The 16,456-nt window shown below is 31.4% G+C and overlaps 1 protein-coding gene across 1 annotated transcript; it reads left to right on the top strand.

Moving 5' to 3' along the window:
* Nucleotides 1–227: 227 nt before the first annotated feature.
* On the top strand, nucleotides 228–16,161 carry LOC100373389 (phosphotriesterase-related protein-like). Its single transcript, XM_085507733.1, has 7 exons — nucleotides 228–389; nucleotides 10,212–10,377; nucleotides 11,052–11,236; nucleotides 11,844–11,999; nucleotides 12,564–12,728; nucleotides 12,973–13,187; nucleotides 14,587–16,161. Exons 1-7 carry the CDS (start codon nucleotides 359–361, stop codon nucleotides 14,722–14,724), a joined length of 1,056 nt encoding a protein of 351 aa, XP_085363859.1. The 5' UTR covers nucleotides 228–358; the 3' UTR covers nucleotides 14,725–16,161.
* Nucleotides 16,162–16,456: the final 295 nt, after the last annotated feature.

Here is a 16,456-nt window from a genome sequence, read left to right as displayed (position 1 = left end):
GTGACTGCGAAATCCCAACATATTTCGCGGTCACGTGACTTTCGCGTTCACCCCTCGTTTATTTTTCAAGAATTTTTCATCGGAAAGACTGCAAGCAAGTTTAGGTTACTGCTTTCGCCATTTATACACTATCATATTTTATTTAATAAAAAAAAATAAAACAAGAGCCTGTATGCAAGTCTAGTGTGCGCCGTGTACTGCCCAGAACTGTCTTAGAATATACAGCGCCCTCTCTGTCATTTACTGAGTCGCATCTGGGGTAGCAGTGACTGCAGGGATGACATTGTGAGACAGCTGACTAAACAGTAACTGACTAGCATCTTAGCACACGTGTATTTCTTATTACTGGTTGAAAGTCATGGAGGCACGAAAAGGGAAAATACAAACTGGTAAGGATATTAGAACAACAAATGGTGATGGGTTTTTTTAGATATCAATGGCAGAGCCACTTTGTGGTGGTAGAAGGTAAACTTTTGCTCCACGACGCCACGTTCACTAGTAAACAATGTCACCGCTATCTGCATACATATAATGGTGCATAGGTCCATCATCTATTTGATCGACGTGGCCAAGGTACCAGTGCCAGGGGACTCCGAGGCAATTATGGTGGTGATCGAGTCGTCCATGTTAGTTTATCATGCAGGACCCTGTGACTTTCTGGCAAGGTGACACGTGAAGGACCATTAACGTATTGGGGTCATCAGTAGCTCATACAGGACGGGGCGGGGCGTCCTGGCGAGGTGATAGCCCTGGCTACATTCCTGTAGGTTAGCCTCCGTCCGCTAATCATTCGGTCCCATACTGTTAAAATTGTTGCAACATTTCAGGTGGAAAATAGCAGACTAGAAATAGAATAATTTGCGTAATAATTCAAAGTTTTAGTAAATACATATTTGAAGAATCTCATAAAATTTGATATATAGTTATGTGGGATAACTGTGTAGTATTGGGGTGTATATAATAAACAGAAATCGGTGTTGGGTGGGTTTCTTTATGTGGGTGGACTGTAAGAAGTCCTAGATAGAAGATTGGGGTTAGATCTGGTGAGCTGTAGCGTATTGGTAGTGGTGGTGTATTGCTGCTGAATATATTTGAATATAATTAAGCACAATTGATAATGACACCTGCCTCATAGAAATCTGTGTATATTTAGGAGATTTGTCTTTGTAGATTGAAATTAATTTAAATAGTTTATGCATCGGTTGTTTGACATTATTTTTTTTAAATTCATATCAAGTATCTGTGAAGGCTTTCGGCAGATGATGTGCAAAGGTTGAATATAAGTAAAATAAATAGTAATTCAACTTGAAAACTAAACGGGGATTTGTTGTTTGCTGCTGCAAATCTTGTTGAACTTAAAGCCAAGGGACTGTTACCTGTGCTCAGACAGGAATTGAGTCCTAACTTAAAGCCAAGGGACTGTTACCTGTGCTCAGACAGGAATTGAGTCCTAACTTAAAGCCAAGGGACTGTTACCTGTGCTCAGACAGGAATTGAGTCCTAACTTAAAGCCAAGGGACTGTTACCTGTGCTCAGACAGGAATTGAGTCCTAACTTAAAGCCAAGGGACTGTTACCTGTGCTCAGACAGGAATTGAGTCCTAACTTAAAGCCAAGGGACTGTTACCTGTGCTCAGACAGGAATTGAGTCCTAACTTAAAGCCAAGGGACTGTTACCTGTGCTCAGACAGGAATTGAGTCCTAACTTAAAGCCAAGGGACTGTTACCTGTGCTCAGACAGGAATTGAGTCCTAACTTAAAGCCAAGGGACTGTTACCTGTGCTCAGACAGGAATTGAGTCCTAACTTAAAGCCAAGGGACTGTTACCTGTGCTCAGACAGGAATTGAGTCCTAACTTAAAGCCAAGGGACTGTTACCTGTGCTCAGACAGGAATTGAGTCCTAACTTAAAGCCAAGGGACTGTTACCTGTGCTCAGACAGGAATTGAGTCCTAACTTAAAGCCAAGGGACTGTTACCTGTGCTCAGACAGGAATTGAGTCCTAACTTAAAGCCAAGGGACTGTTACCTGTGCTCAGACAGGAATTGAGTCCTAACTTAAAGCCAAGGGACTGTTACCTGTGCTCAGACAGGAATTGAGTCCTAACTTAAAGCCAAGGGACTGTTACCTGTGCTCAGACAGGAATTGAGTCCTAACTTAAAGCCAAGGGACTGTTACCTGTGCTCAGACAGGAATTGAGTCCTAACTTAAAGCCAAGGGACTGTTACCTGTGCTCAGACAGGAATTGAGTCCTAACTTAAAGCCAAGGGACTGTTACCTGTGCTCAGACAGGAATTGAGTCCTAAATGACGATAACAACACATACAAAAACACAAAAGCTTATAGGTAGACATTTGTTTGTAAAAAATGACACACTATGGGCATCTGCTTCGTGTGCAGGTAATGACCCCCCCCTTAATGCCCTTAATGCCATTGTCATAATTTTTGGAAATATATCAGTAACAAAGACATATAATTTACATATTAACCTAGCAGGATTTTCATCACTAAACACAAACATTCTGGTTCTACATGTTTCATATTGCAGAGCCCACAAAATTCTATTTTTACATAAATTATTTGAATATATGCTGGTTTTAATTTACAATGTTTTTACAAGTTGGATTTAAAATATTTAAATCCCCACCTTATAGGTTTAAAAATAAGGTTGCTTCTTTTAGTTGAATGTCTATTTTTGACTCCCGTGTGCAAAGCACACAATGGGAGTCTTTGCAGTTAGTGTGTCTGTATGTGTGTGTGTGTGTGTGTGTGTGTATGTGTGTGTGTGTGTGTGTGTGTGTGTGTGTGTGTGTGTGTGTGTGTGTGTGTGTGTGTGTGCATGTGTGCATGTGTGTCCGTCTGTTCCACTGATATCTCAAGAACCATACATTGATTTTTGATGAAACTTGGTGCATAGATGCTCTGGGCCAATGCGCAGATTTGATTAGGTTTTTGTAAAAATCCGTGCATATTAATTACCTAATTTGCATGATAATTAGCTGATTTTTAGCTGTTCCGTGAAACTTGGCACATAGATGCTCCAAACTAATGCGCAGATTTGATTAGTTTTGGGTAAAAATCTGTGCAATATTAATTACCTAATTTTCATGATAATTAGCTGATTTTTAGCTGTTCCGTGAAACTTGGCACATAGATGCTCCAAACTAATGCGCAGATTTGATTAGTTTTGGGTAAAAATCTGTGCAATATTAATTACCTAATTTGCATAATGATTAATCAATTTTCGGCTTTTCCACTGATATCTCAAGTACTAATCATCACATTTCAATAAAACTTGGTATATAGATGTCATAGTACACTGCACAAACCTGATAGTTTTTGGGGTAATATCAGTACATATTAATTACCTAATTTGCATAATTAATTAATTTTCAGCTTTTGATATTTCAAGTAGTAATCATCACATTTCAATGAAACTTGGTACATAGATATCATAGGACACTGCACAAACCTGATAGTTTTTAGGTTAATATCAGTACATATTAATTACCTAATTTGCATAATTAATTAATTTTCAGCTTTTGATATTTCAAGTAGTAATCATCACATTTCAATAAAACTTGGTACATAGATGTCATAGGATACTGCACAAACCTGATAGTTTTTAGGGTAATATCAGTACATATTAATTACCTAATTTGCATAATTAATTAATTTTCAGCTTTTGATATTTCAAGTAGTAATCATCGCATTTCAATAAAACTTGGTACATAGATGTCATAGGACACTGCACAGACCTGATAGTTTTTAGAGTAATATCAGTACATATTAATTACCTAATTTGCATAATTAGTTAATTTTCAGCTTTTGATATTTCAAGTAGTAATCATCACATTTCAATAAAACTTGGTACATAGATGTCATAGGACACTGCACAGACCTGATAGTTTTTAGGGTAATATCAGTACATATTAATTACCTAATTTGCATAATTAATTAATTTTCAGCTTTTGATATTTCAAGTAGTAATCATCATATTTCAATGAAACTTGGTACATAGATATCATAGGACACTGCACAAACCTGATAGTTTTTAGGTTAATATCAGTACATATTAATTACCTAATTTGCATAATTAATTAATTTTCAGCTTTTGATATTTCAAGTAGTAATCATCACATTTCAATAAAACTTGGTACATAGATGTCATAGGATACTGCACAAACCTGATAGTTTTTAGGGTAATATCAGTACATATTAATTACCTAATTTGCATAATTAATTAATTTTCAGCTTTTGATATTTCAAGTAGTAATCATCGCATTTCAATAAAACTTGGTACATAGATGTCATAGGACACTGCACAGACCTGATAGTTTTTAGAGTAATATCAGTACATATTAATTACCTAATTTGCATAATTAGTTAATTTTCAGCTTTTGATATTTCAAGTAGTAATCATCACATTTCAATAAAACTTGGTACATAGATGTCATAGGACACTGCACAGACCTGATAGTTTTTAGGGTAATATCAGTACATATTAATTACCTAATTTGCATAATTAATTAATTTTCAGCTTTTGATATCTAAATATATCACATTTCATTGACACTTGGTATTTAGTTACTTAAGGACTGTTCAGACCCCTGATTAGTTTTTGGGTAAATATTTGTGCATATTAATTACCTTATTAGTATAGTTAGTTAATTTTCAGCTTTTTGCCTCATATCTCAAGAGACTTGCTACATAGATCTAAAACTATACAGAGACCTGATTAGTTTTAGGGTAAATAATTGTGGATATTAATTACCTAATTAACATAATTAATTTCACTGATATCTTAATTACTGATCATCACATTTGAATAAAATTTGGTACATAAATATGCTCTAGGACAATAGACAGGCCTGATTAATTTTGGGTTAAAATTTGTTCATATTAATTCTCTAATTAACATAATAATTCATAATTTTATTGTTTTGTTCATATTAGTTACCTGATTTACATAATGAGTTGTCAGCTATTCCAACAATATCTCAAGTACAAGTAATTTTGAATTAATTTTTAATGTGTCTTCAATACTCTCAGCACACGGGAGTTCTTTCTAAGCTTTCTTTGATGGTTATTGAAAATAGTATGAAATTATCATGAAAACAAAGTAAATTACATGTTTATGCACAAATGCAGTATGGTAATAATATCAACAAATGCAGTATGGTAATAATATCAACAAATGCAGTATGGTAATAATATCAACAAATGCAGTATGGTAATAATATCAACAAATGCAGTATGGTAATAATATCAACAAATGCAGTATGGTAATAATATCAACAAATGCAGTATGGTAATAATATCAACAAATGCAGTATGGTAATAATATCAACAAATGCAGTATGGTAATAATATCAACAAATGCAGTATGGTAATAATATCAACAAATGCAGTATGGTAATAATATTAACAAATGCATAGAAAAGTGCATACTTTGCAATGATAACTGCATAATAAATTATTGTTATAAATATTGTTATACATCTGTTTTCTGCTTGTATTAATAATTTAGTGATTATGACTCAAAATGTCAAAGAAAAACATTTGCACTATGTGAACATTGCATTCAGTGATGACATATTTCTATTGCAATATAGAGCTTCTGCTTTTTATGTAAACAAAGGAAAGTTTTGAATATGTGTGTACTGATATGTGTGTACTGATATGCGTGTACTGATATGCGTGTACTGATATGCGTGTACTGATAGGCGTGTACTGATAGGCGTGTACTGATATGCGTGTACTGATAGGCGTGTACTGATAGGCGTGTACTGATAGGCGTGTACTGATAGGCGTGTACTGATAGGCGTGTACTGATATGCGTGTACTGATAGGCGTGTACTGATAGGCGTGTACTGATAGGCGTGTACTGATAGGCGTGTACTGATAGGCGTGTACTGATAGGCGTGTACTGATAGGCGTGTACTGATATGCGTGTACTGATATGCGTGTACTGATATGCGTGTACTGATATGCGTGTACTGATATGAGTGTACTGATATGTGTGTACTGATATGTGTGTACTGATATGCGTGTACTGATATGCGTGTACTGATATGCGTGTACTGATATGCGTGTACTGATATGCGTGTACTGATATGCGTGTACTGATATGCGTGTACTGATAGGCGTGTACTGATAGGCGTGTACTGATATGCGTGTACTGATATGCGTGTACTGATATGCGTGTACTGATATGAGTGTACTGATATGTGTGTACTGATATGTGTGTACTGATATGCGTGTACTGATATGCGTGTACTGATATGCGTGTACTGATATGTGTATTGATATGTGTGTATTGATATGTGTGTATTGATATGTCAATGTTGGTGATACTGTAAATGCATTAATTATTCACTGGGTTTTAATTTCACCATTTTTAAATCCACTAAATTTAATCTATATGAACATATGAAATAATAATAAAACTCATTGTTTCTTTGACAAATTTGTGAATATGGTCAAAAATAGTGAAATTATATGTCAGTGAAAATAAATGTTTTTACAGTAATTTTGTCAGAATTATATATGGAATAGTTTGTTAGTCCCCGTTCAGACGAAGTTCGAAAACGGGGACTATTAATTTACTTCATGATCGGAGAAAAAATGGCCAACTGGCGGCCATTTTGGATGTAAAATTTGCTATTTCTGATATTTCTGCATGCAGCAGTTTCTTGGAGATGACTGGGCCGATTTGGATCAAAGTTAGTATGATGATCATACATATTGGGTTGTAGGTGCACGGCATTTTTTTTCATTATTCGAACAAATATGGCCGACTGGTGGCTATCTTGTTTTTCATTGTACCCATGCTACTTTCTTTTGAATGCAATGAACGTTTCTGTTTAAATTTTGTACAAAGATAGTATACCAAGGGATATATTTGTACCAACATTATTTTTGCAATTCGATTCAATATGGCTGACCGACGCCCAAATTTCATGTAAAAGTGCCAAATCGTCATTTTTACATGTCCGGAGCTGTTTCTCAGAGATGACTAGGCCAATTTGGATCAAAGTTAGTATGATGATCATACACATGGGGTTATAGTTGCATGTCATATTTTTTCTGTGAGTCAAACTAATACATACAGATACATTGTATCTGTATGGATGTCTGTGTATGTGTCTGTTCCACCAATAGAACCAGAACCAGTCTTTAGATTTCACTTTGTGATAATGCACAGACCTGATACGTTTTCAGTAGAAATGTGTGCATTTTACTAATGTATTGTAATGGTGTTATACACTACTAATATCTGAATGAAATACCATCCTTTTTTGGTAAAAACCGTTAAGCGACAGACCATATTTTGCTGTTTTGTTGTTCTGTGTTTTCATCGCTAAAACAAATGTAAAACTGCTACAAGTGCATTTCTGTCTACATTTACATATGAATAAAATAGATTACTGGAATAATCATTCAATAGACAGAATTTTAAGAGGTTAATGACACACTCAGACTAAAATGACCACCTGTTGTTTTGAATCAACTCTTAAAAAAATATTAGCTTGAGTATGAGTATTTGAATAAAACCATCAATGGTGTTTCATGAAATATTGAGATTAGTACCTAAATTGAAAAAAGATTTATTACGTCATTATACATATAATTATATATTATGTCATTATTTATTCATAATGTCATTTTTATAGTATTTGAACATTATTATATCATTATTTCATTATTATTATTAGGTAATTTTTTAATTATTAGGTCATTATTTCGTTATTATTAGTTAAATTTTATATTATTAGGTCATTATTTCATTATTATTAGGTAAATTTTTAATTATTAGGTCATTATTTCATTATTATTAGGTAAATTTTATATTATTAGGTCATTATTTCATTATTATTAGGTAAATTTTATGTTATTCAGTCATTATTTCATTATTATTAGGTAAATTTTATATTAGGTCATTATTTTATTATTATTAGGTAAATTTTATATTATTAGGTCATTATTTCATTATTATTAGATAAATTTTATATTATTAGGTCATTATTTCATTATTATTATTAGGTAAATTTAATATTAGGTCATTATTTCATTATTAGGTAAATATTAGGTTATTATTTCGTTATTATTAGGTAAATTTTATATTATTCAGTCATTATTTCATTATTATTAGGTAAATTTAATATTAGGTCATTATTTCATTATTATTAGGTAAATTTTATATTATTAGGTCATTATTTCTTTATTATTAGGTAAATTTAATATTAGGTCATTATTTCATTATTATTAGGTAAATATTAGGTCATTATTTCATATTATTATTAGGTAAATTTTATATTATTAGGTCATTATTTCGTTATCATTAGGTAAATTTTATTTTATTCAGTCATTATTTCATTATTATTATTAGGTAAATATTAGGTCATTAATTCGTTATTATTAGGTAAATTTTATTTTATTCAGTCATTATTTCATTATTATTATTAGGTAAATATTAGGTCATTATTTCATTATAATAATAATAATAAATTTATTCATAATACTGTAGGCCTCCGGCCTCAAGGTATACTCATTGTAATTACATAACATGTTACAGAGGACAATGTCATTTTACAGTGACTGAAAAAGAACAAGAAAATATGAAAAGAACATAAACTGTCAGACCAAAATAATTGTATTACGTTTTTTTGTGGCGAGAAAAATAAATTTAGAAATGTTAGGCAAGATTACTGCATGTTGTAATTGTAATAGTGATATGAATTTTTCGGGTGAGGGAAGTGTATAATAATAACTTGGGATGTATTTAGATCTCAACTTTTGGTAATTATTTCATTATTATTAGGTAAATTTTATATTATTAGGTCATTATTTCATTATTATTAGGTAAATTTTATATTATTAGGTCATTATTTCATTATTATTAGGTCATTATTTCATTATTATTAGGTAAATTTTTAATTATTACCGGTAGGTCTTTATTTCATTATTATTAGGTAAACTTTATATTATTAGGTCATTATTTCATTATTATTGGGTAAATTTAATATTAGGTCATTATTTCATTATTATTATTAGGTAAATTTTTAATTATTCAGTCATTATTTCATTATTATTAGGTAAATTTAATATTAGGTCATTATTTCATTATTATTATTAGGTAAATTTTATATTATTAGGTTATTATTTCATTATTATTAGGTAAATTTTATATTATTAGGTCATTATTTCATTATTATTAGGAAAATTTTATATTATTTAGTCATTATTTCATTATTATTAGTTAAATTTAATATTATTAGGTCATTATTTCATTGTTATTGGGTCATTATTTCATCATTATTAGGTAAATTTTATATTATTCGGTCATTATTTCATTATTATTAGTTAAATTTAATACTATTAGATCATTATTTCATTATTATTAGGTAAATTTTATATTATTCAGTCATTATTTCATTATTATTAGGTAAATTTAATATTAGGTCATTATTTCATTATTAGGAATCTTTTATATTCAGTCATTATTTCATTATTATTAGTTAAATTTAATATTATAAGGTCATTATTTCATTATTATTGGGTCATCATTTCATCATTATTAGGTAAATTTTATATTATTCGGTCATTATTTCATTATTATTAGTTAAATTTAATACTATTAGGTCATTATTTCATTATTATTAGGTAAATTTTATATTATTCAGTCATTATTTCATTATTATTAGGTAAATTTAATATTAGGTCATTATTTCATTATTATTAGGTAAATTTTATATTATTAGGTCATTATTTCATTATTATTACGAAACTTTTATATTATTCAGTCATTATTTCATTATTATTAGTTAAATTTAATATTATAAGGTCATTATTTCATTATTATTGGGTCATCATTTCATCATTATTACGTAAATTTTATTTTATTATGTCATTATTTCATTATTATTACGTAAATTTTATATTATTAGGTCATTATTTGATTATTATTAGGAAAATTTTATATTATTCAGTTATTATTTCATTATTATTAGTTAAATTTAATATTATTAGATCATTATTTCATCATTATTAAGTACATTTTATATTATTATGTCATTATTATTTTGCCATGTATACAGCGATTCCACTATAGTTTGTGCCATTTCGCTTCACAGAATTTTTCTTGACATTATTTCTTTATTTTGTATCCTCATATGCAAATGCTTGGTAACAATTATGTTATTTATTTCAGTATGTGGTCTTCTTGACCCAGCAGAGTTAGGATTCACTATGACACATGAACACTTCACAATGGTATTCAATATAGCCTATACAGAGGCTGACAGAAAAGAGGATTTGGAAACGATGACAGATGCATTGATTAACTTGCGTAATCTTGGATGGATTAGACAAAATCCGTAAGAATAAATTTTATTCATTCATAGATAGATTGATTATTAATTTATGTATGACACAGTTATATAATCATTGACACTATAGTATGTTCACACTACACTTCACATCAGGTTTACACTGGGCTACATTGTACTTCTCTTATTGTTCACACTACGGTACACTTCACATCAGGTTTACACTGGGCTACATTGCACTTCCCTTATTGTTCACACTACGGTACACTTCACATCAGGTTTACATTGGGCTACATTGCACTTCCCTTATTGTTCACACTACGGTACACTTCACATCAGGTTTACATTGGGCTACATTGCACTTTCCTTATTGTTCACACTACACTTGTAATCAAGTGTACATGGACTACTTCACATTTGTTTACAGTATGTTCACACTATATGTTGAATCAATAAATTATAATTGCCTATTTTATTTGTTTGCAATATACTTTGAATCACAATTTTATTCATCGATCAATAATTGCTAAAAATATAGGTTATTGATACATCCTAAATGCCTTCTAGCAGCTTTGTTAGGAAATGTGGTTACAGTCATTGAAATTGGCCGAAGAATCAATATTTGCGATAGATTTATCCCATATTTCATTTCTAAACTTTCAAGTTTTGTAAATTATGAGTATTATTTGAGTATATAAGTGTATTGACTTTTTGTTGCATAGGTACAGCAATAAACCCAACTTATTACTAGATGATGAGGATGATGCGATTGTTGAAGAATTGAAATACTATAAAAAGAATGGAGGCTGTAGTATGGTTGATAACACAACGATAGGTAGTCAACGTAATGTAGAAAAGGTCAAAGAGTATTCTGAAGCCAGTGGAGTTAATATAATTGCTGGAACAGGTCAGTGATAAAGAGGCACTCTGACTGAGATATGATAGCTGTCTCTAAAGTATTTAATTTGCATGAATAAATGGAAATGTGTACTAAACCTCATAATTTCAATAATTTGCAGCACATTGGTGATCAGGTCATTGGAATAAGAGTCATTAATCATCCAGTGTACATGTGTTGAGATAATCCAACATTTTGTATAATAACAAAGTCTTGAGTTCCTAATAAAGATTTTTCTTTTTATAATTAACCTGTTTAAATTCCATTACAAATTATAAAGATTCAGAACTCAGAGTTGCAATCTAATTGATTTTAATCACAGTTACCCTGCAAAGATCAATTCATGTAATTTATATATCTGTATTGAATGGTTATTAACCCTATCTATGGATGGTCATTGAATTTTATAACCTACCAATGTTGTGAACTATGTTATGGAAAAGGTTCTTAGATATACCATTTTTCAGTTGTTGAATGTGTATTTGTTCCATGTCTAATCTGGAAAATTTTGGAGACTGTTAAGAAATCCACAAATTAGAAGCTATCCATCAGAATTAATCAACATCACCATGTTACAATCTTTTGTGACAGGAACTTATTCTTGATATTATATTAGGATATTATGTGAGTCAATCACACCCACCTGAAATGAACACTATGAGCACAGAAGAATTGACACAAATCATGGTCAATGAAATAAACAATGGCGTTGGAAACACTGGGATCAAATGCGGTGTAATAGGAGAAATAGGATGTTCCTGGCCTTTACACGGTAATGTCACCTTTCTATTTTGTGAGTCATGGAAATCTGGAGTTCAATTTCAGGAGAGTGTTCTAAAATGGTCCTATCGCTAGTTGGGATATTTTTTTAGATTCACTGTGTACAAATTGTCTGTTGACATCTATGTATATATTTATACCTTGGGTGATCTGATGTTTGTTTATTTCGTTCATGAAATTTAATTCAATTTTAAAATCTCTAATTTTGTTGAATAATTTTGTTACTTTTGGTAAAACGTGCCATTTTTTGAAAACAACTAGTCCAACCAGTCAATATCATAATTCAACATGTACATTTTATTATGGAAATTTAAACAGACATTTTACCCAGAAGACACTTACATTCAAATTAGCAAAAACGTTTTCATTAGTTAGAATATTACATTAAATGCAGTAAAAGAAGTTTTCTTTTGTTAGAATGTTGTATTCAATGCAGTATTAATAAATTATTATTATTATTATTAGCAGGGTCAAAGGTATTATGCAAACTAACACTATATGTTCACTGCAGGGTTTACATAACTGAATAATGACATTGTAATGATGTGTTTTTCAGCAAATGAAAAGAAGGTGTTACAGGCTTCTGCTGCTGCACAAACTGTCACTAGTTGCCCAGTCATCATTCATCCAGGACGTGACCAAGCAGCTCCTGCAGAAATCATCCGAATTTTACAAGAAGCTGGTGGTGATATAAGTCGAACAGTTATGTCTCATCTTGATAGTGAGTACATGCAACTTTTTGTTATTTCCTGTCACAAGAGATTTGCCTGCTTTGACTGATTATATTCATATTTTTAGCTCCACTGTCGATTTTGTTGAGCGAAGCTTATCATATGAGTGATTGTCCCTCGACAGCGTCCGTCGTCTGATGAATTAAGTGATATTTTCGACTTTAAGCTCACTTCAGTAATCAGACTGGATCACATCATAGTTTTCGTATTTCATCAATATATTTGTTTTTCTAGGAACTTTCTTTAGCAATGAAAATTTGTTGGAGTTTGCCAAATTGGGCAGCTATTGTGAATATGATCTGTTTGGAATAGAGACATCACATTACCAATTTACAGACATCGACATGCCCAGTGATGCACAGAGGATTGCTTATATCAAAACATTAATAGATGAAGGATATGAAGATAAAGTTGTCATTGCACATGATGTACATACCAAACATAGATTGGTAAGTATACTACTTGATGCACATACCAAACATAGATTGGAAAGTATACTACTTGATGTACATACCAAACATAGATTGGTAAGTATACTACATTATGTACATACCAAACATAGATTGGTAAGTATACTGCATGATGTACATACCAAACATAGATTGGTAAGTACACTACATGATGTACATACCAAACATAGATTGGTACATATACTACATGATGTACATACCAAACATAGATTAGTAAGTCTACTACATGATGTGCATACCAAACATAGATTGGTAACTATACTACATGATGTACATACCAAACATAGATTGGTAAGTATACTTCATTATGTACATACCAAACATAGATTGGTAAGTATACTACATGATGTACATACCAAACATAGATTTGTAAGTATACTACATGATGTACATACCAAGCATAGATTGGTAAGTATACTACATGATGTACATACCAAACATAGATTGGTAAGTATACTACACGATGTACATACCAAACATAGATTAGTGAGTATACTACTTGATGTAAATACCAAACATAGATTGGTAAGTATACTACACGATGTACATACCAAACATAGATTGGTGAATATACTACTTGATGTACATACCAAACATAGATTGGTAAGTATACTACATTATGTACATACCAAACATAGATTGGTAAGTATACTACATGATGTACATACCAAACAGATTAGTATGTATACTACATGATGTACATACCAAACATAGATTGGTAAGTATACTACATGATGTACATACCAAACATAGATTGGTAAGTATACTTCATTATGTACATACCAAACATAGATTGGTAAGTATACTACATGATGTACATACCAAACATTGATTTGTAAGTATACTTCATTATGTACATACCAAACATAGATTGGTAAGTATACTACATGATGTACATACCAAACATAGATTGGTAAGTATTCTACATGATGTACATATCAAACATAGATTGGTAAGTATACTACATGATGTACATACCAAACATAGATTGGTAAGTATTCTACATGATGTACATACCAAACATAGATTAGTAAGTATACTACATGATGTACATACCAAACATAGTTTGGTAAGTATACTACATGATGTACATACCAAACATAGATTGGTAAGTATACTAAATTTTAAAAATGGAGTAACATATTAATTGGTAACCTCTAGATTAATTTATAAAAAGTACTACTTTGTTTGTTTTCATTTGAATCCCACCACTGAACTCATACATGTATAATCGTTGTCATCTATTGTGCCTTTCAGTTTATTCTATCTAAACTACACCAAGTGTTTATGTTCCTAGAGCTCAAAAACACATACAAAGCTATAAATATTAGCCAAATTTCAATGCAATCTTGACAAGCTTTTGTTTCTATGGTTACAGATGAAGTATGGTGGCCATGGTTACTCTCACATCCTGCTTAATGTCATTCCTAAGATGTTGAAGAGGGGAATTTCCCAAGATGCAATTGACAAGATTACAATACATAATCCTAGAAACTGGCTAGTATTCAATGAATAACTGATTCATTAAATCAAATATTTCAGGAAATTAAGGAATCAGTTTTTGACCAATGTTTTCAAAATTATTACAGTGTTTCATTGGAGCAAATATTACAGTTATCTAAAGAAAGCTATTTTAATAAATTTATTCAAATTATTGTTATATTTATTCATTTTCAGTCATGTGACATATCAAGTTGCAGGTGGATTCAATCTAGCCACTCGCACTTTAGAGACTTTGTTGTAGATGTTATCATACTTTCTAGTTTACACCATATTAATATTTCAGACCTTTGTCACAATCATTATTTTGGTTGCAATTTGAGGTCAAAATGCTGTTTTTTAGATCAAATTCATAAAACACGCTAACATTCCTCCCAAATTCAGGTGATCATAACCACATAAGACCCACTATATGACAGCGAGGTAGGATATGACAGCTGAGATAGGGAGATTTATTATTTACATACTCACACGAAAGGTGTAAGCTGGTGGCAGCATTTGAAATAATACATCACTACCGGGACATTAATGTTGCGAGTATTTCAACTTTCCCAGTTCGGAAAGATCGTTAACTTTAGCTACCGATGTGGCAGTCTGAGCGAGAGAAATGTTAAATGCATTCTAATATGCACAGCAATGAATGGTTTTGCCTTTAAGTTCCAATGTATTGTGATGGTAATCCCAGGTGTAAAGCAATTATATAATATGTGAATGCCATGTCATCAGGGTTGCTTCTTCAGACATCATGGTGGAGGAAAACCCTTGACAGAGTTGGTCCCAGATTCTGTAAGTTGTAGTGACACAAATGAGTTTGAACATTTCCTGAAGTCTAACCAGCGCTGGGTTTCTGTGAGTGAATGGTCTCAATGTGTAACATCCTTCCTTCGCCAATTTTACACATTTTGTATTTTGTTTTGTTTTATGATTAATCTATCTTGCATGATTGAACTGATTAGTTAAGCCAAAGTATCAACAAAGTATTGAAACGTGAAATGGCATATTTTGTTTGGAAGTTATGTAGCTACACCACTAAATCTATTTATTATTGATCTATCATTTATTCTATTATAAGTTACTCGCTCATATTTGTGAGCTCTGGGGCATTATTCCATCATATGCGCTGGTGCTGAAAATCCTAAGCAAGTGTAGATATTTATTTCCCTTGTTTGGGGGAGTGGTCAATGTTATTTGCAACACATTTGTTTTATGTGACTAATTAAATTTCTTTACTTGTTAACTGATAAGTTAGTTTTCTCTAGTATACTGTGTTGGTTTGTTTGTATTCCCAAGAAACAAGTGATTGGTCATATGGTCAACTGTATTCAGGCGATAAGTTTAATAATAGCTACAAGTTGTTGCAAGTCATTTCATCATCAGTTAGCAATAATAATTATAGTGATTGTAATAATTCATAAGATGATAATTGTTCAATAAATACATGTTGTAGAAATAATGATTTCAATAAGAATGGCATTTCTAGTTCCACTCCATCTAAACAACAATGAAAACCAGTAATCCCACATTGTCAAAAAAAAAAAAAAGCGCTTGACCAATTAAATGATATTGCTACAAAAGAAACATTATAAACAATGATTGGATGTAAAATACCAAACTAATATTTTGAGGTGGATATACAATCTGATACAACATTTGAATGTCCTGGCACGGCACATCACATTACGCAGACTCCAAAACAATCTCAGATTTCAAGAAAACTCTTGGCAAATTATTATTGTCAAAGGGTTGGA

Source organism: Saccoglossus kowalevskii, chromosome 14 (assembly GCF_978046115.1).
Source record: "Saccoglossus kowalevskii chromosome 14, keSacKowa6.1, whole genome shotgun sequence".
Lineage (NCBI taxonomy): Eukaryota > Metazoa > Hemichordata > Enteropneusta > Harrimaniidae > Saccoglossus > Saccoglossus kowalevskii.
The sequence above is the reverse complement of the archived record's forward strand: the minus strand, read 5'-3'. Positions and strand labels throughout refer to the sequence as shown.